The sequence below is a fragment of the Punica granatum genome, chromosome 6 (genome assembly GCF_007655135.1).
Source record: "Punica granatum isolate Tunisia-2019 chromosome 6, ASM765513v2, whole genome shotgun sequence".
NCBI classification, from domain to species: Eukaryota; Viridiplantae; Streptophyta; class Magnoliopsida; order Myrtales; family Lythraceae; genus Punica; species Punica granatum.
In genome coordinates, this window is record NC_045132.1 from 19456106 (window position 1) to 19475068 (window position 18963).

General features: G+C 40.3%; 3 protein-coding genes across 4 annotated transcripts; all 3 read left to right on the forward strand.

The window, feature by feature from the left end:
* The first annotated feature begins 1171 nt into the window (after nucleotides 1-1171).
* LOC116210498 (protein DETOXIFICATION 12-like) lies at nucleotides 1172-5220 on the forward strand. 2 transcript variants are annotated; one of them, XM_031544382.1, is made up of 8 exons: nucleotides 1172-1670; nucleotides 2820-3364; nucleotides 3492-3578; nucleotides 3734-3790; nucleotides 3918-4156; nucleotides 4248-4453; nucleotides 4628-4716; nucleotides 4978-5220. In XM_031544382.1, the coding sequence occupies exons 1-7, from the start codon at nucleotides 1344-1346 to the stop codon at nucleotides 4679-4681; spliced, it is 1515 nt and encodes a 504-aa protein (XP_031400242.1). In that variant the 5' UTR covers nucleotides 1172-1343; the 3' UTR covers nucleotides 4682-4716; nucleotides 4978-5220. The 2 variants fall into 2 exon arrangements, with proteins under 2 accessions (XP_031400242.1, XP_031400241.1); XM_031544381.1 differs by lacking the exon at nucleotides 4978-5220 and having other exon boundaries at nucleotides 4628-4841.
* Nucleotides 5221-9299: 4079 nt separating this feature from the next.
* Nucleotides 9300-13015, forward strand: LOC116210495 (protein DETOXIFICATION 12-like). The gene is made up of 7 exons (XM_031544377.1): nucleotides 9300-9719; nucleotides 10845-11389; nucleotides 11489-11575; nucleotides 11742-11798; nucleotides 11903-12141; nucleotides 12286-12491; nucleotides 12686-13015. Exons 1-7 carry the CDS (start codon nucleotides 9402-9404, stop codon nucleotides 12746-12748), a joined length of 1515 nt encoding a protein of 504 aa, XP_031400237.1. The 5' UTR covers nucleotides 9300-9401; the 3' UTR covers nucleotides 12749-13015.
* Nucleotides 13016-14364: 1349 nt separating this feature from the next.
* LOC116211824 (protein DETOXIFICATION 12-like) lies at nucleotides 14365-18531 on the forward strand. The gene is made up of 7 exons (XM_031546352.1): nucleotides 14365-14885; nucleotides 16462-17006; nucleotides 17117-17203; nucleotides 17358-17414; nucleotides 17551-17789; nucleotides 17921-18126; nucleotides 18312-18531. The coding sequence occupies exons 1-7, from the start codon at nucleotides 14523-14525 to the stop codon at nucleotides 18372-18374; spliced, it is 1560 nt and encodes a 519-aa protein (XP_031402212.1). The 5' UTR covers nucleotides 14365-14522; the 3' UTR covers nucleotides 18375-18531.
* The last annotated feature ends 432 nt before the right edge of the window (nucleotides 18532-18963 follow it).

The following is an 18963-nucleotide window of genomic DNA, read 5'->3' on the forward strand; positions in this document are numbered from 1 at the left end:
TATTTTTCATGATGTAACGGCATAAAAATTCAGCTCAAAATATATATATATATATATATATATATATATACACTTATATAGATAGGTAATAGTCTTGTTCTCTTAACAACATGCCCGGATCCTTGCAGATAAGCAAGGCCATGTTTGGTGGTCAAGGGATAAATGTAGGGATAGGATTTTGAAAAATTCTTCTTATATGTTTGGGACTCCCTAGGATTGGGTTTGGGTTTGGCATAAGGTTGGATTAAGTATTAAGGAAGTTATCCCATTAAGGGGTGGGATAAAATTGGAGTGGGATATTAATTTAAGTAAAAAGACGGAAATGCCCTTGACCTCTTCTCAAATTTTCCAAACATGCCAGGTAAGAATTTCACCTAGGGCGGCAAAGAGAGTGGTGGTGGGGGTCCGACGGCCGGCCACCACCGCCCAATTGAGGTTGCTGGTAACCTCTGCAATCTTGTTCGATTCTGGGCCATAGGGGCCCGATGGCCCGACATCGGGCCACCATCGCCCCAATCAAGGTCACCGATAACCTTTTTAATCTTGTTCGATTCTGCGCAGTAGGGTCCCGATGGCCAGTCACCATTGCCCCGTCGAGGCCAGCGACCTCTTCGAGGTGGTAGTGGCTAGCCGTTGGCCTCCCACTGCCCCTGCCTCCCTTTCCGTTTATATGTATTTTCAGGATATTTTAGTAATTTTACTTTAATATCCTAATCCTTAACCTAAGCCTACCCCAAACTCATGATAAGGATATTGTTAACCCATGAGACTTAAAATCCCATATAATCCCATCCCATGCTAATTCCCAACCCGACAAACATAGTGCAAGAGAATACTCTATGTGATTGTAGGTGGCGTACCAATACGTGGGAGTCCAAGTGGATTGTCAGGAAACTTGATTTAAATTCCTTGGGCCAACAAGACTCCCATGTTTGATTTTGCTTGGTTGGGACATGGCAATCCATATTCACACTTTCAAATTCCCACTTGAATGGTAATGTAGATTCCATAAATGTTGGGAATTACTTTACTACTAAATAAATTACCAGGAATCCACCAAACTTACATAATGAGAAAATTAGATTTATTGTTTCTCACAGCAGGTAATTGTGAAAAATGACTACTAATGATTTATCCAATCGGGCAAGAAAATATTGAAAAAATGAGAAAAACTTAATTAGCCGTTATTTTTGTTTATGGTAACTAAGTTAATCACCGATCCATTGCTATAATATTTGTAACTGTTGATTCACATTCCATTTCCCATAGGCGAAGCTTTAAACTCTATATATACCATTATATATCTCTCAATTCTGTCTCTCAATATATTTCAACGAGAGAGGATGATGGAGGAGACCAGCTCGCTGATAAAGAGTGTGCCCGGAAATAATGGAGATGAAGAGGAAGCAACAATAAAGCTGGAAATCGATGATCACACTCATAGCTCAGTTGCATCAGCACCAGCGGCGGCGGCACGGATTAGCTTGAGCTCATTCACAAAAGAGGTGAAGAGGGTGGGCTCCATCGCCGGGCCAATGGTGGCCGTTAGCTTCTCTCAGTACGCACTGCAGACGATATCCACCATGATTGTGGGCCACCTCGGAGAGCTTGCCCTCTCTTGCACTGCCATTGCCGTCTCCTTTGCAGGCGTCACCGGCTTCAGCGTCCTCGTACCTTAACTCCTCTCTTCTTTTGAATAATTTAAAGTGCATAAAGTTTGATTACAATATACCTATGAATATAACTGGACTTGACTGAAAGGTTGAACTAATCACACACCACGAAACATGTGATCACTGTTTGTTCTTTGATATCCTTCATGTTCCTGAAACTGGCAGAGTGGGCTTTTCCACATTTTCTCCTATGCTCTCGATCATTTGAAACTTTATTGTTTCTGCTTTTGTAAGCTGATTGATTATGCTCGACCACAGCTGTTTTTCCGATATTCGTTATTATTTGCCATTCACGTGAACCACCTACTTACCACTGGATATCTTGTAAATGCAAAACTACGTTGTTTAAGAAGATTTTCCCGTATTGAGTTGTTGGCCAGGAAAACAATCTCTGCTGATCATGAAAAATCGTTATTTAGAGATAAGATACAACTTTTGGGTGATTATGAATTATTTGTACGCATCTTTTTTTTTTGGTTACAAATTTTTTTTTTTGGTTACAAAGAAGGCCAGGAAATGGAATTTTGTGTGCATCTTTCATATCTATCCGTCTGTTTGTATCTTTCTAACTGTAAGCTTAAGAATAAAGCTGCTTGGGCACTGAGGCTGATGTTTATGGATGTCTGTTCAACTAGTTAATGACAGAAGACATGTAATGTTAAACTTCCCCAACTATTATCATTAACATATACTATTATTCGACATAAATTGCATTACAGTCAGCCAAGTGTGCTTGACAAAAGTAAATCGATCACTACACATACATACCTAGTGCAGAGCAACCCCATTTAGAGATCGAGCATGCCAGACCCAGTGTTTTATAAGTTTATTTAAGGCGAACATTGAAAAATGAAGAACTTTAGGATCAAGCAAATAGAGATAAAATTAATCATCGATGCTTTGCCTTCACCTTGATTGGACATATACCAGGGAGCCATAAATAGCCCACAAGTTCAGCCTTCAGGCCCTGCATGGACAGAAAAGAGAACCAGTATCAACATCGGATGAACAATTCACAAAGAAAATGTGTTTGCCACAATTCCCTATAGCGATTCCATTCCGTCGAATCTACTATGGCCTTAATCTTTTGCATCTCTTATGGTGAACTTACAAGTATTGTCTAACTTGGAGAAAAACTAAACACAGTTAGGAATGGCGGGTGCGCTGGAAACGCTCTGTGGTCAAGCATATGGAGCTGAGCAATACCACATACTCGGGACTCAAACGCGAACGGCCATCTTCTGTCTCAACCTCTGCTGCCTCCCTTTGTCTCTTCTCTGGCTGAATGTTGAAAAACTTCTCATCCTCGTAGGCCAAGACCCTTTAATCTCTCATGGAGCCGGAAAGTTCATGCAGTGCTTGGTTCCTTCCCTCTTCGGCTATGCAACTCTTCAGCCCCTCATCCGGTTCTTCCAGATGCAGAGCCTTGTGGGTCCAATGCTTGTGAGCTCCATCGGGACCCTTCTCTTCCACATCGCAATATGCTGGATCTTGGTGTTCAAGTCAGGGCTTGGGAATCTTGGGGCTGCTCTGGCAATTAGTCTCTCGTACTGGGTGAACGTGGTTTTCTTTGCGCTGTACATTAAATTCTCGCATGTGTGCACAAAAACGTGGGGTTCCACCTCGATGGAAATATTCCGTGGGGTGGGGGAGTTCTTCCGCTTTGCGATTCCTTCTGCTTTGATGCTCTGGTAATTGTCATAGGACTCTGAGGACCCTTTATATATATATATATATAATATATATATATATATATATATATTTTTTTTTTTGTGTGTCTATTTTGAGATATCTGATAATATGTAGTGTTATTTGCAGTCTGGAGTGGTGGTCATATGAGCTGCTTATTTTGCTCTCTGGGTTTCTACCAAATGCAAAGCTTGAGACTTCGGTTTTATCCATATGGTAAGTAGTTTCTCTTGTGACTGTCGACTAGAACATAACCCCCATGAATAATATCGTACCTAAAAAGAAGGATTGCTTCCCAATAGTTGAAACAATTGTATCTAATAATTCACTAATAATTTGTCTATTTGTTATCATCTTTTGCTTTTGGACAGTCTATCCACAATTACAACACTCTACACAATACCCTATGGACTCGGTGGTGCTGGAAGGTTGGTGAAAACTATACTTTACTGGTGATAATTGAGATGGGTGAATAGGGACATGAGCAGAAAACAAACATAGTGCTTTTCCCTATATTAACTCTAACAACTAGTCCTCTTCGCATTCCACTTGTAGCACGAGAGTGTCAAATGAATTAGGAGCAGGAAACCCACGAGCAGCTCGAGTTGCGGTTTATGCCACGATGTTCCTTGCGATAGCAGAGATGAGCATAGTGAGCACAATCCTGTTTGTTGGTAGACGTGCTTTCGGGTACATATTTAGCGATGACGAGGAAGTTGTGGAGTATGTCACAAGAATGGCTCCCCTTGTCTGTATCTCTGTCATCCTCGATAGTTTACATGGAGGTCTTTCCGGTAATTCACTTTATAGTTGGTCTCTCTTCCACGGCGAACCTTACATTTATTCAAATAATTTGGTAATCTGATCGATCGGTATTCGAATCAGGAATAGCCAGAGGATGCGGGTGGCAGCATATAGGAGCATTCGTTAACTTTGGTGCTTTCTATCTTTGTGGGATCCCAATAGCTCTTATTTTGGCCTTCTGGGTGAAGATAAAGGGAATGGGCCTCTGGGTTGGAATACAAACTGGTGTTTTCGTGCAAAGTCTTCTTCTAGCAATCATCACCGGCTGCGTTAACTGGGAAAGACAGGTAAAGATCGTTGCTTAAATTTTTGTGGGATTACAGTGATCATTACTATGAGTTCTGTTTTCTAATATGTCGTCTACTGTCTATTCAAAAGATGCATCCTGTTGAGAATAAGAAAGGGCACTTCGGTGAATTTCTGTCAGTAATTAATTCGCTTTGATCTCTATGATGATGCAGGCAAGTAAGGCAAGGGAGAGGATACATGATGGAAGCGTTTCTAAGGATATATGAGGGAAGCGTTTCTAAGAATATATGAGGGACTACAGGTAATTCTACAGCTTAAGACAGATTTGTAATCATAAGCAGATTAATAATAATATATTGCAGTACAATGATACTAATGATGTGTAGCTTGTGGAGTTATATCAAATGTAAGGTCATTTTTTGCTGAGTTAAGTTGTGAAACTTCTTGTAAAGGCTCCACAGTGCACAAAATACTAAATGTTGAGGAATGATCGAAAGGCAAAATGGAACTTTCGAACTCTTGGTGCCAGAAAAAGCTCATGCACCTGCCGGTCCTCTGACAGGTTTTAGATGGCCTTTGACAGTTGGTGTGAAGGAAAATGAAGGAAATAGTGCGGAGGAAAATGAAGGAAATGAAACTGCTTTGCCATACATTTTCATGTATTATGCGTTTTGAAATCTAAAGAAGTGAACAGTCGGTTCATCATATTTTCACGGGGTATACTCTAGTGCAACTTGCATATTGACCAGGGATGATTGTTCGGGTCTTTTCTTTTCCCGATCATCTCTTTTGTTGGCAAACTGAATCCTGCTTCGCACATGAGTTCTTAATATGAACATATTTTGATATACTCCCCAGCCTCAATTATATCTTTGATATGTGTAAAATTCTCACTTGGACCTATACAGACTTGAGCCCATCTGCAACCCAAAAGCTTAAGCTGATAGGTTGCTGGACCCAAGCCTCATATAAGCTTATGGTTTCTTTCTCAATTTTTTCATGTGGGATAACGTATTTCAACACCTGCCCTCACGTGGTAACGTGTGGTCCAACACGTGCCGCGTGCCCTTAAACACTCGTCCTTAACAACTGACAACGAGCTAGACTTCCTCTTTCGTGCTCGTGCAAGGGGGGACAAATATCAAACTAGCCTCGAGCTCTACACTCGGGCCTAACTAGAGGTGTACCTTTAGCTACCTCGGAACTGGACCAGGCCACTCTTGGGCCCGATTAACATGAGGCGCACTCTTGGCTACCTCGAAACTGAATATGGCGTGATGTGAGCCCACACAAGCGCGCAGAAGCATAATCCGCTCTGATACCATGTAAAATATCACTGGACTTAAAAGCGATTGGGTTCATGTCCAACCTAAAAACTCGAGCTGATAGTAATCACGAGGTGGAATTCTTCTTACACCTCGAGTGAGAGGAGGGGGATAATTGATAATGAGGCCACACTTGGGCCGGACTAAGATGAGACGCAAAACTAGACTTGGCATGATGTGAGCCCACACGTGTGTGCGAAAGCGTAGCCCGCTTTGATACCATGTAAAATTTCCATTTGGGCCTCTACAGACTTGAGCCCATTTGCAACCCAACAGCTTAAACTGATAAATTGCTGGACCCAAGCCTCATATAAGCTTGTGGTTTCTTTCTCAATTTTTCCATATGGGATAACATATCTCAATAATATGTTACCCTATAAACAAATTAATGGTGCATAGTGTTGCCTTGTGAGTTGGATCTTATTTATTACTTCTTCCTTACTTCCGATACTTCAGCTTACTTCAGATACTTCAGCTGGTCTCCTTTTGTATTTCCGGATTGTATCTCACAAATCACGAAATGGAGATGGAGTTAATTAAAGCGCTGCAGCTGCTTTATACATAATATACCTATATGCCTCGTCGTCTCATTTATTTATCAGCAGTCTGTTAAGATGAGGTGTTCGAGTGCAAAGTTTACTTGTGTCGATCTCTTTGCCACATCGGATGATCCAAAAATTGTTATTTGTCCTGCACAATGCGCTTGCCTATGGTCTGCAGTACTTCCTGCAGTTTATCGTCATTCGTCAGTTCGCTTGTTCAAGAATTCATGTTTCTGATTCCGTAAGACCTGTTATGTTTCCAAGATACTGGGAACGGGACAATAATTATGGATTTAAATTATTGTGCATCTCCTGGAAGATAATTATATATTATTGATCACTAAATTGATGCCTTATCCGATCCTGCAAACGCAATACTTGCACGTGCAAAGCACGTGTTTTACTACTGCTATATATAAGAAGCAATAACTAAAGGCACCGAAAGAGAACGTCAGAAGAAAGAGAACTGCAGCTATGTGTTTGGTTTTATAGTTGAGTTGAGTTGAATTTTAGTTTTAATTGGTTTGTAATGACTGTGTTGTTAAATTATGAGAAAAAGTGTGAAAAAGTAATGAATAGTTGAGATAAAGTAATAATTAAGTAATGATTGTGTTATTGAATTGTGGAAAAAATAATGAATAGTTGAGAGAATTTAATATTAAAAATTGAATTGAATAGTTAAAAAAATTAAAAAAAGGGGGGAAAAGTAATAATTGTGTTGTTAAATTGAAGATAAGTGGAGTTGAGTTAAGTTAAAAAAAAATTTTAATTCAAACAGAACTATGTGTAAGATGGTGCATTTTTGTTCTTTCTTGTCTAAATCCAAGACGATAAAGCAATGTTTTTTGCCATAGCAGAAGATGCAACCCGGTTTTCCAAACCCTCTTACAGGCTTATTCACATCCAATTTGACGAGAAAACGTTCAAAAAAATAAATAAATAACAAGCTTATTCAATAATTGGTAAATGAATTTAAGTCAATCATAAATCTCAAGTCTCTGTCTTCCATTATATCTTCCTAAATAATACACAATACACATAGATAATGGGAGCTAGAGAGAGAGTGGTCCAGTAAATGCCATGAGAGAGCAGAGGAAGCTAACAATATGGAGAGAACGTACCCGGGATTTATAAAGATGAAGAAGGTGCAGACAATGGCATTCATGGCTCGGCTGCACCTGGGAGAGCTTGCCTTCTGGAGCACTGCCATCACTCTCACTCTCTCCGGTGTCAGCAGCTTCATCATCTTCGTATATTAAAAATTCTCTTCCATAATTCTCTGTTTTCCTCCACTGTTCTATATATTCTCTTTCGAACAATTTTCCGCATGAGTCATAAACGAACCTGGATGTGATCTATCCCTTAAATTAATCAGTTCTTGCCAAAATGGACAACAGAACTTATGATATCATTCTCTCTGGCAGGGCCTTTGCCGTCTTTCTTTCCAGCATCACCGGCTTCAGCCTCCTCATATGTTTCTACTCGACAGTTCACCTCATCTCTCTCTCTCTCTCTCTGTGTTTCCGCTGATCAATCATTTTATGAACAATTGCAGTAGGTATGATTAGTTCTGTTCTCTTAAGTGCATGCAAGGGATCATGGCTGACAACCAACTGGAGAATAGTAGAGGTGACTGAGAACAATCGTATGATCAAACTTATTGTAAAATCCGAAAAAATGTTATACGATAAAAGTCGATAAAAACACATGAATTTCCATATATAAAGGAATACTCATAAAATTACAATCTTGATGCGTAAAAGTCCCGACAAAATGTCATAGTTCCACTGCCTTTTCGACCTGTAAGACACGGACATAATATATCTGGGGGTGAGCTTGACGCTTAGTGAATAACCACAATCTAAACTAGCTGGATCATAACACGAGTTCAATAATATCACAAAAATATTATCGAGACCTCCAGAACTCATATCGTCCCTGTGCTCCTTCCCAGCTCTCGACCACAGTGGTCTCACTGGCAGCCTCTCTGCTCCAAGTAGTCCTTTCCTGCTGTCGGCTTACAACTGGCTCAGGGTGCCACAAGACGCATTAACTTTCATTAATCTTAGTTACACAACTCAAACCTCACTATCTCATTTCTAAATATTGTAATCGGTTGCATAAAAATACATGCATGATCTGTCACATTGACATGGTAATGAAAATACAGTTCTAAATAACTAATTATAATCACGATAAAAATATCAAATAGGAATAGGTTACTCACTGTGACAAGCTCCCGAATTCCAAAATATCAAATAACGAACGTATTCTATTTTTCTAGAATTTTTCTCACATTTTCTTCTTCCTCTCAGTCCCCTCCGGTTTAACATAAAACTCGCCCTTCCTCTCTGTACGTCTTGGTCGTGCAACTTAAAATGGCAGAGAAGAATGAATAAAAAAGCAATTTAAGGAAAGGCAAGGCATGGCTTTTTAATCAAGATGGATGAGTGGCAGCTTAAAATTGGATGAGTTAACAACATTGAAAGATATGATGACACATGGAAAGTTAACTTGATAATTATATCTACTTAAAATTAGAAAAGTATGTAATAATTTATTAATGAAATCCGATGAATATGTCAAAAATATAAATAAAAATTATATGTGTAGAGCACTTGAAATTTGGGATGTTACACTTATATAATGAGAGAATTAAATTGATTATTTCATACCACGTGCCTGTCAAGAATGACTATTTAAAATGTTATCCAATTTGGCAAGACAACATGGGAAAAATAAATGGAGAGAAAGATGAAGAATAAGTCAAACCCAGGCCCTTGTAAATTTTGTAACTCTGCAAACGCCATTTGATTTAGGTGGGTCGATGTTTATTTCCCTTAAACAAGACCTTGGGTTTGAGTCATATAAATGGCGAAAATTCACGATTGGGAGAGTTTTATCCTTTGGTGGGCCAACCGGGCTCGAACCTCGATAAGTCGAAATTCATTGGACTTTCCAATATCAGGTGGTGCACATTGGAAAACAATATTTGTAACTCTTACTATCATTTCACGTTGTCAATATACAAATAAGCTTTGGGCCTCCTCTACATATTTCTCCATCTCTCTCTGTCTCTTGGTATTTGCCTCTCTTGCAAGTCGCAAGGAGAAAGGGTGATGGAGGAGACCTTGCTGATTAAGAACGTTTCCAGAATTAATGGAGATGAAGAGGAAGCTGCAGACAAGGAAGTAGATGTTCACGGTCATAGCTCAGCTGCACCAGCAGCAACAGAGTCATGGAGAAGTTGCCTGGGATCATTTGCAGAAGAGGTGAAGAGGGTGGGCTATCTCGCCGGGCCCATGGTGGCAGTGAGCTTCTCTCAGTACATGCTGCAGGTGATATCCATCATGATAGTCGGCCACCTTGGAGAGCTTGCCCTCTCTAGCACTGCCATTGCCGTCTCTTTCTCCAGCGTCACTGGCTTCAGCCTCCTTGTACGTCTCCTGAACAATTTACCGTACATAAAGTTAGACCACAATATACCCATGGGTCTAACTTTGACATGATCAACCAGTTGAATCGATCATACCACATGAAACATGTGATTACTGATTGCTTCTTATCTTCCATGTTCCTGCCGAAGTGGGCCTTTCCACATTTTCTCGTGTGTTCACTATGATCTTTCTTTGCTTTTGAACTTTCTTGTGTCCTCTTTATAAGCTGATTGATTGTCCTCAACCACAGCTGTTCTTCTCATATTCGTTGCCACTTCCATCCACATGAATCAAACTTACCTTGCCACCAGATATCTTTTAGTAAGTAAAACCATGTAGTTTACAGAAGCTATCCATTTTGAGGGAAGTAGTTGTAGACCAAGAAAGCGATATCTGCTGATCATGACAATTATTATTGTGATAATATACATTTTTGGGCTATTGATTTGTTTAATCCTTCAATTTCTGTCATTTTGTCTATATCTTTGACCCTAAGCTTAAAATAAAGCTGCCTTGGGCAGTATGTTGATGTCTATTTAACTAGTCAATGGTGGAAAACACCAAATATTAAACTTAACGCTACTAACATATCTAATTCATCTAAATGAATTGCATTAAAGGGGGCCTAAATTGATTAAATAAAGGGTGAACAGATATTACTTACTAGACACATATATCTGATGCAGATCAACCTTTTGAACAACCAATGGTACCAAATACACAGTTATGCTTGTTTAAGCAAATGACGAACAAATTTGAGGATTAAGCAAATAAGCTTGTTTTTATAATATAGATAAATTTAAAACCTCAACTTTAACTTGTTTCAGTTTCCTGATTTCTTTACTTTACCTTTAATTGGAGATCCATTGTGGATGCATGTATAGCCCACAAGTTCAGTCTTCGGGCTTGCGTGGACAGAAAACTGAATGTCAACATGGGATGAGCTTTGTACAAAGAAATTTGTTGGCCATTATTCTCTATGGTGATTCATTCCATTGAATCGAGTGTGACCTTAATCTTTTTCATTTCCTTTTTTCATTGAAGACTTTTATTGGGCTCCTAGATTGATCCGATCTAATGGTGAACTTATAATTATCTTCTAACATACCTGGAGAAAAAACTCAGTTAGGAATGGCAGGTGCCCTGGAAACACTCTGTGGCCAAGCTTATGGAGCCGGGCAGTTCCTCATACTAGGGACCCAAACCCGAACTGCCATTTTCTGTCTCAACCTCTGCTGCCTTCCATTGTGTCTCCTCTGGCTCAATGTTGAGAAACTCCTCATCCTCGCAGGCCAAGACCCATCGATCTCCAATGGAGCTGGAAAATTTATGAAGTACCTGATTCCTTCCCTCTTTGCTTACGCCATCCTGCAGCCTCTCATTCGCTTCTTTCAAATGCAAAGCCTAGTAGCTATAATGCTTATGAGCTCCATTGGGACCCTCCTTTTCCACATCCCAATCTGCTGGATCTTGGTGTTCAAGTCAGGGCTTGGGAATCTTGGGGCAGCACTGGCAATTAGCATTTCATATTGGGTGAATGTGGTTTTCTTCGTGCTGTACATTAAGTTCTCGCCTGTGTGCACAAAGACGTGGGGGTCCATCTCAACGGAACTGTTCCATGGGGTAGGGCAGTTCTTTCGCTTTGCTGTTCCCTCTGCTTTGATGGTCTGGTAATTACCATAGGACTCTAAAGGACCTTCCTTTTTTTTTTTTTCCTATTTTGATTTTATTTGAGATATCTGATGGTATTTAGTCTGTGTTATTTGCAGTCTAGAGTGGTGGTCATATGAGCTGCTTATTTTGCTCTCCGGGCTTCTACCAAATCCAAAACTCGAAACTTCTGTTTTATCCGTGTGGTAAATAGTTTCTCTGTAAATGTCGACTAGAGAACAAACAAGAGCTTGAACATAATGACCTGGCATATTTCGTCAAAGGAGCTCATAACTTTCTTCTCAAGAGATTCCCAGTAGAATAATTCAATATGATTCACTAGTACTTTCTCAATCATTTTTTTTTTGACAGTCTATCCACAGTTTCAACACTCTACACAATACCCTATGGGCTTGGCGGTGCTGGGAGGTTCGTAAAAAGTATACTTTATGGGCTGGAAAAAAAAATAGAAACATAAAGCTTTTCACTATAATAACTCTTAACAACTTGTCCTCTTTGCTTTATAATTGTAGCACGAGAGTCTCAAATGAATTAGGAGCAGGAAATCCACAGGCAGCTTGGCTTGCAGTTTATGCCATGATGTCCCTTGTGATAGCAGAGATGAGCATTATCAGCACAAGCCTGTTTGCTGGTAGACGTGTTTTCGGCCACCTATTTAGCAACAACGAGGAAGTTGTGAATTATGTCATGAGAATGGCTCCTCTTGTATGTGTCTCTGTCATCCTCGACAGCTTACAAGCAAGTCTTTCAGGTAATTCACTGCATAGTTGGTCTCTCTCTTCTCTCCATCATTGCAACTATGAAAAAATCAATATCTTGACAATAGTCAATATACTTCTCACACCTAGCTATTTTAATTTTCGGGAATCTCCTGATTGATTGGTGCTTAAATCAGGAGTTGCTAGAGGATGTGGGTGGCAGCATGTAGGAGCATTCGTTAACCTTGGTGCTTTCTATCTCTGTGGAATCCCCATAGCAATCATTCTGGCTTTCTGGGTGAAGATAAGGGGAATGGGCCTTTGGATTGGAATACAAAGCGGTGCTTTCGTGCAAACTCTTCTTCTAGCAATCATCACAAGCTGCATCAACTGGGAAAAAGAGGTGATCGTTGCTTGAATGTGGATTATCAAAGTGATCTTTACTCAGATTTGAGTTTTTGACAATGCTATCTATTTAAAAGATATGTGGCCTGTTCAAGAATAATAAAAGGTCTCTTCATTGATGAAGATGCTCTTATTGTTTTTTGGACAAGATATGGCTGTAATTAATTTGCTTTGGATTCCATGATATTGCAGGCAAGCAAGGCAAGGGAGAGGATATCTGAGGGAAGCCATTCCATAGATTCGGGATTGTTTTGATTGCAACTGTCTAAGCTTAAGATGGATATTAGCAGGTTAATAACTATAGATTGCACTACAACTCTGATGATGGGGTAGCTTTCGGAATTATATCAGTGTAAGGTCATTTTTCAGCGGTCTTAGTCATGATCTCTAGTGAGTGGCTCCACTTTGTACGGAAAACTGAATAAAAAGATCATGGATATAAGTCCACCCTTTTCAGAGGGCAAACATGAACTTCCGAGCTCTTGGCGCTGGAAAAGCTCATTAGCTACTGGTTCTCTTTCATGTTTTCAGATGGCTTTTGTTAGTTGGTGTAGTGAGCTTAGGTTCTGGAACCACCTATTTTCCACTTACATGGCTGGTAGTTTTTGGTTCACAAAACTGGGAGCATGGAATTTCTATCGGATTCCATTAACAGAACTCAAAATACTGTTTCTGCAACTGCATAAAATAATGTTATGTTTCGATGATACCGGGATCAGGATGATAGTTAGTCCTTTGGCTTTTGGTTTCCACATTCTCCAAAGGCCACAAAACTTCTCTTATCATTCTCTCCAACAAGATCACTGCCATCTCACTTTCCTCGTATTTTTCCACTCCATCTCTTTCTGCTGGTTAATTAATTCTTGAAAAAGAATCATAAGGTTATTCCTGTTCTCTCAAATGAATTCACGGGATCACGATCGGTAATCTTACGGATTACCACAATTGGTAAAGGCGCGAGGAAGCATCATAACAAATGGATGAACATGCTTAATATTAGAACAGAGGTAGCGGCCATAAATTTGTGAAGTGGGAGAACTTTATCGATTCTTCTGCAACACGTCACTGTCAGGAACCAAATTTAAAATTTTCCCTCGACAAGCTTGTGTGTAGGGCCCGGGGGACTTCGCACAGAGTTATAGCTTGGTTAATAATAATAATGACTATCAGTCGGGAAATGAAACAGGGAAATAAAATGAAGGATGATGAAGCAGACGGGGATTTAATGTGAAAAACCTCTGAGACTGCAGAGGAAAAACCAAAGGAACTAATGCAGGCACTACGTAATCAACTCGTTACACAGGCACTGATCTCCCCGTGGACCGACCATGTCTGGGCTGGAAACGAATTCACCCTCTTAGGTACCTAGCACTCTCTCTACCTGATAGATTAGATCTCTATGAATAATATCCTACACACACTGAGATTATACCTCCAATTATTGTATATCCTCGCCCCAAGTATTCTCTCCGTCTCTCACGCAGTCGCTCTCTCTCTCTCTCTCTCTCTCTCTCTCTCTCTCAATTGATCGAAAGAATGCTTGCGTTGGCGTCTTCGGCCCAGAGTTTAGGCCTCAATTTATAGCAGAAAGGAATTATATTTAAAGAATTGGGCAAGTTGCCAAGCCCATCCAGACATAAGATTAGATTTTATCTGATTCACATCCTTTTTCTGCTACTAAATTTTCAACTTGGGCTGAATCTTTTTTGTTTCTATACTCAAGCGAGGCTGGCCTGAGTACTTTGACTGCCCCGCCGCCAGTTCCTGGCAGGAATATGCCAAATTCAGCACCAAATCACTGTCGAGAACCAACATTTAAAATTTTTCCTGACAGGCATGTGTTAAGTACATCCATTTCGGCAAGAAAATTAACATTGAATAAAAAAAAATTATGAAGGCATAATTTATGGTCATTTTTTTCCTGTTCTGCTGACAAAGTCAATCCCAAGTCCTCTCTCTGTAAATAAATATCTGCATCTGTTCCTCTTGCGAGGAAAAGGGAGCCAGAGAGAGTGGCTGAGTAATCGCCATGGGAGACCCGGAAAAAGACAGCAATATGGGGATGCTGGAGGAGAAGTTGCTGATAAAGAACATCTCCGGAATTAATGGCGATGAAGAGGAAGCTGCAAAAAAGGAAGTAGGTCAGGTTCATGGCTCAGCTGCAGCGGCAGGAACAACAGCTTCTCATACATCGTGGAGGCGTTGCCTGAGGACGTTCACAGAAGAGGTGAAGCGGGTGGGCTACCTTGCCGGGCCCATGGTGGCGGTGACCTTTTCTCAATACATGATGCAGGTGATATCCATCATGATTGTCGGCCACCTCGGAAAGCTCGCCCTCTCTAGCACTGCCATCGCCGTCTCTCTGTCTGGCGTCACCGGCTTCAGCATCCTTGTAAGTTAATTAACTAACTCTCCTCTTTTTGAACAATTTACAGTGCATACTGCATAAAGCTCGACCACCATACCCACAAGTATAACTGGCCGCGATGGATTGGTCGAATTAATGATCACACAACAGGAAACCTGGGGATACTGTTGTCTTTTATGTTCCATCATACCCAAAGAGAAAAATGAAATAAAATAAAATAAATGAGGAAATCTTCGAATTTGAGGGAAGTAATTGGTGGCCAAGAAAGAAAAAAAAGAAGAAGATAATGGTTACATTTTTTCCGAAAAGTCCATCCAATAATCAATTCATAATAATCGAATATGGCATTTTTGGGCTGCCGTGAGTGATTTGTCAGGATCTTTGACTCGTCATGTGCCTGCTCATTTGTTTGGATCTTTGCATAATGGCACTATATTTTACATACTAGAACTATTTTTCTTTTCCCTCTTGTTTTTTAGTATCAACATCGGTTGATTCACGTCACTTATTTCTTTTAATTAAGGAGAGAGTTTTGAGTATTACAAACGGATAAAATTTATGATTGGGAGACCTTTACTCCCTAATAGGCTGGACTGACTCGAACCTAGATTACTCGGGCTCCGTCGGCTGTGCATTAGAAAAATAAAAAAATCCTTTTTGCATAATTTTAAATATCAGTCGGCAACTCCACTTTTGCCTCTTTGATAAGGACCATTGCAATAGGAATGACAAAAGTATGTGAATAGAAAAATCCATTACTGCACGTACTTATTTCATAGCAACCCTTTTCAACGCTTAACCGTACCAATATAAGCATCTGTCGAGAAGAACCGTGACGATGATTAAGCATAGGGAATTTAACATAAGCCTGCTTTTACTGCAAAGGTGAAATTATAACCTTCGCATTGAGTTGTTTGGATCCCCTACAGTGGCATAAATAGTCCACAAGTTCAGTTTTCGGGCCCGGCATGGACAGGAAACATGACTGATCTCAACATTAGATGAACTCTTTGCAAAGATTGATTTCTTTGCAATATTGATTCTGGCGTATAGGGGAAGTAATTAAAATCGGATTGCTGTAGAAACGAGTTCAGTTCTGTTATTCTGTACAGTTATTCTGTTTCTCTTTAATCTTTTGGGGTTTTTACTTAAAATATCCCATGGTTTACCCGTTTTATCAAATCTATCCTATGCTTTTTTTTATTTTAAATCTATCCCATGGTTTACTTTTTGCATCAAATCTATCCCGGCGTTCTCTTTTCCGTCAACATTTAACGACTGTGCTGACGTGGCACGTGGAGAGATAGTGGGCCACACTTGCCACGTGGGCGCCACGTCAGCATGGCCGTTAGATGTCCACGGAAAAGATAACGCCGGGACAGATTTGATGCAAAAAGTAAACCATGGGATAGATTTGACAAAAAAAAAGCATAGGATATATTTGACAAAATGGGTAAACCATGAGTCATTTTAGGTAAATTCCCCTAATCTTTTTCTGTTTCCTTTTTTCCGAGTTAGTTTGTTGGGATCTTAGATTGAACCGAACTGAAATGGTTTCACTTTCACATTCTTCTTACTTACTTTGGATAAAAACACACAGCTGGGAATGGCAGGTGCATTGGAAACACTAAGCGGCCAAGCTTATGGAGCTGAGCAGTACCACATACTCGGGAACCAAACAAGAACTGCCATATTCTGCCTCAACCTCTGCTGTCTCCCTCTGTCTCTTCTCTGGCTCAATGTTGAGAAACTCCTCATCCTCGCAGGCCAGGACCCTTTGATATCCCATGGAGCAGGAAAGTTCGCAAAGCACCTGATTCCTTCCCTCTTTGCATACGCAACCCTTCAGCCCCTCATCCGCTTCTTCCAGATGCAGAGCCTTGTGGTTCCAATGCTCGTGAGCTCCATCGCCACCCTCCTCTTCCACATTCCGGTATGCTGGATGTTGGTATACAAGTCAGGGCTTGGGAATCTCGGGGCTGCTCTGGCAATTAATCTTTCATATTGGGTGAACGTGATTTTCTTCGCATTGTACATTAAGTTCTCGCCTGTGTGCACAAAGACATGGGGCCACATCTCGATGGAAATGTTCAATGGGGTCGGCGAGTTCTTCCGCTTTGCTGTTCCTTCTGCTATGATGGTCTGGTAATTCACTTTATAAGAGTTAGCACTCTCAAGAAGGACCCTTAATTTTTTATTTTCCTTTTCCTTTTCTGTTTGAGATCTCTAATGTTATTTAGTGTTATAATTTGCAGTCTGGAGTGGTGGTCATATGAGCTGCTTGTTTTGCTTTCTGGACTTCTTCCAAATCCGCAGCTCGAAACTTCTGTTTTATCCGTCTGGTCAGTAGTCTCTTTCTCACAACAAATGCTAGAACTTGATTCCCTAACATATTTCATGAATGATGCCTTTAGCTTTCTCCTCAAATCCCAATAGTTGAATAACTTTGTCTAATATACTAATTTTTTTTCCTTTTTATTGTCCGTCTTTGAACAGTCTATCAACAATTGGAACACTCTATACGATCCCATATGGACTTGGTGCTGCCGGAAGGTTCATCCCAATGCTATACTTGTCATCACAATAGTTGAAATTGAGTGCATTACTAGCAAAGGAAAAAAAAAAAAAAAACGTAGTTTTTGACTATCTTATATCTAAAACTCATTCGTCCCTTCCCTTTTCATTGCAGCACGAGAGTTTCAAATGAAATAGGAGCAGGAAACCCACGAGCAGCTCAAGTTGCAGTTTATGCTACTGTGTTCCTCACAATAGCAGAGACAAGCATCGTAAGCACGAGCCTGTTTTTTGGTAGACGTGCTTTTGGATACATATTTAGTGATGACAAGGAAGTTGTGGACTATGTCACGAGAATGGCTCCTCTTGTTTGTCTCTCTGTCATTCTCGATAGTGTACAAGGAGCTCTTTCCGGTAATCCACTATAAAGTTGGTTTCTTCTTCTCCACCAATGCCAACTAAAACCAAATGAGGGAGATTATCCAATTTTCATTTCAAGGCAAGTGGAATTAATGAATGTAGTGATGGATTGGTATTTGATACAGGGATTGCAAGAGGATGCGGGTGGCAGCACATTGGAGCATTCGTAAACCTTGGGGCTTTCTATCTTTGTGGAATCCCGATAGCTGTTGTTTTGGCTTTTTGGGTGAAGATAAGGGGAATGGGCCTTTGGATTGGAATACAAAGTGGTGCTTTCGTGCAAAATCTCCTTCTGGCAATCATCACCAGCCGCATTAACTGGGAAAGACAGGTGATCTTTGCTTAAACATCAATGTCATTATGGTCGTTAATTGACTCTAAAATGATTATTTTAATAGACATCATTAACATATACGTCCTGTTCGGGGAAAATGAAGGATCACTTTGCTGATGAAGAAGCTCGTATGTTTGGGATAATATCTGTATTGATTTGCTATGGATTTCATGATATTGCAGGCAAGTAAGGCGAGGGAGCGGATATTTGAGGGAAGCTATTCCACAGATTCGGGATTATTTTAATTGCAAATCTCTACGCTTAAGACAGATTTCTACTTATTAGCATAATAATAATCTTATATTGCAGTACAACAATAATAGATGTGGATTACATCAGTGTAAGGTCATTTTTCAGAGGCCTTAGTTATGATCTTCTAGTAACTGGCTCTACTTTGCACGATACTCAATTCATAAGAATGATCCGAGCAAGGAAAAGACTGCGGACGTAAGCCTCTAGCACCTTTCTCAGAGGGCAAAAACAAACTTACAAGTTGTCTGTCATGTTGTAGAAGGCTCTTGGTATTTGTTGCACAGTGTGTCCTAAGTATGCGCTAATGACCCCCTACTGAGCTGTAAGCTCTGCAGGTTGCAGACCCGCCAATTTTCCTAGTCAAACATCTGGCCGTTTCCGAAAATTAGGAACACGGCATTTCCGCCGCATTCCATTATCAGATCCACGAAGGACTCGTTCATATGTGTTTCCTGCTGTCAGTAACGAGTTATATGGATTAGGGGTCATATGTGTCTGTGCACTCAGGCATTATTTGTTCGAGTCCTCGGAGGTAAGAGGGAAAGTAACAATTCGAAAGTCTAAGAAGTGAACATGGACAAA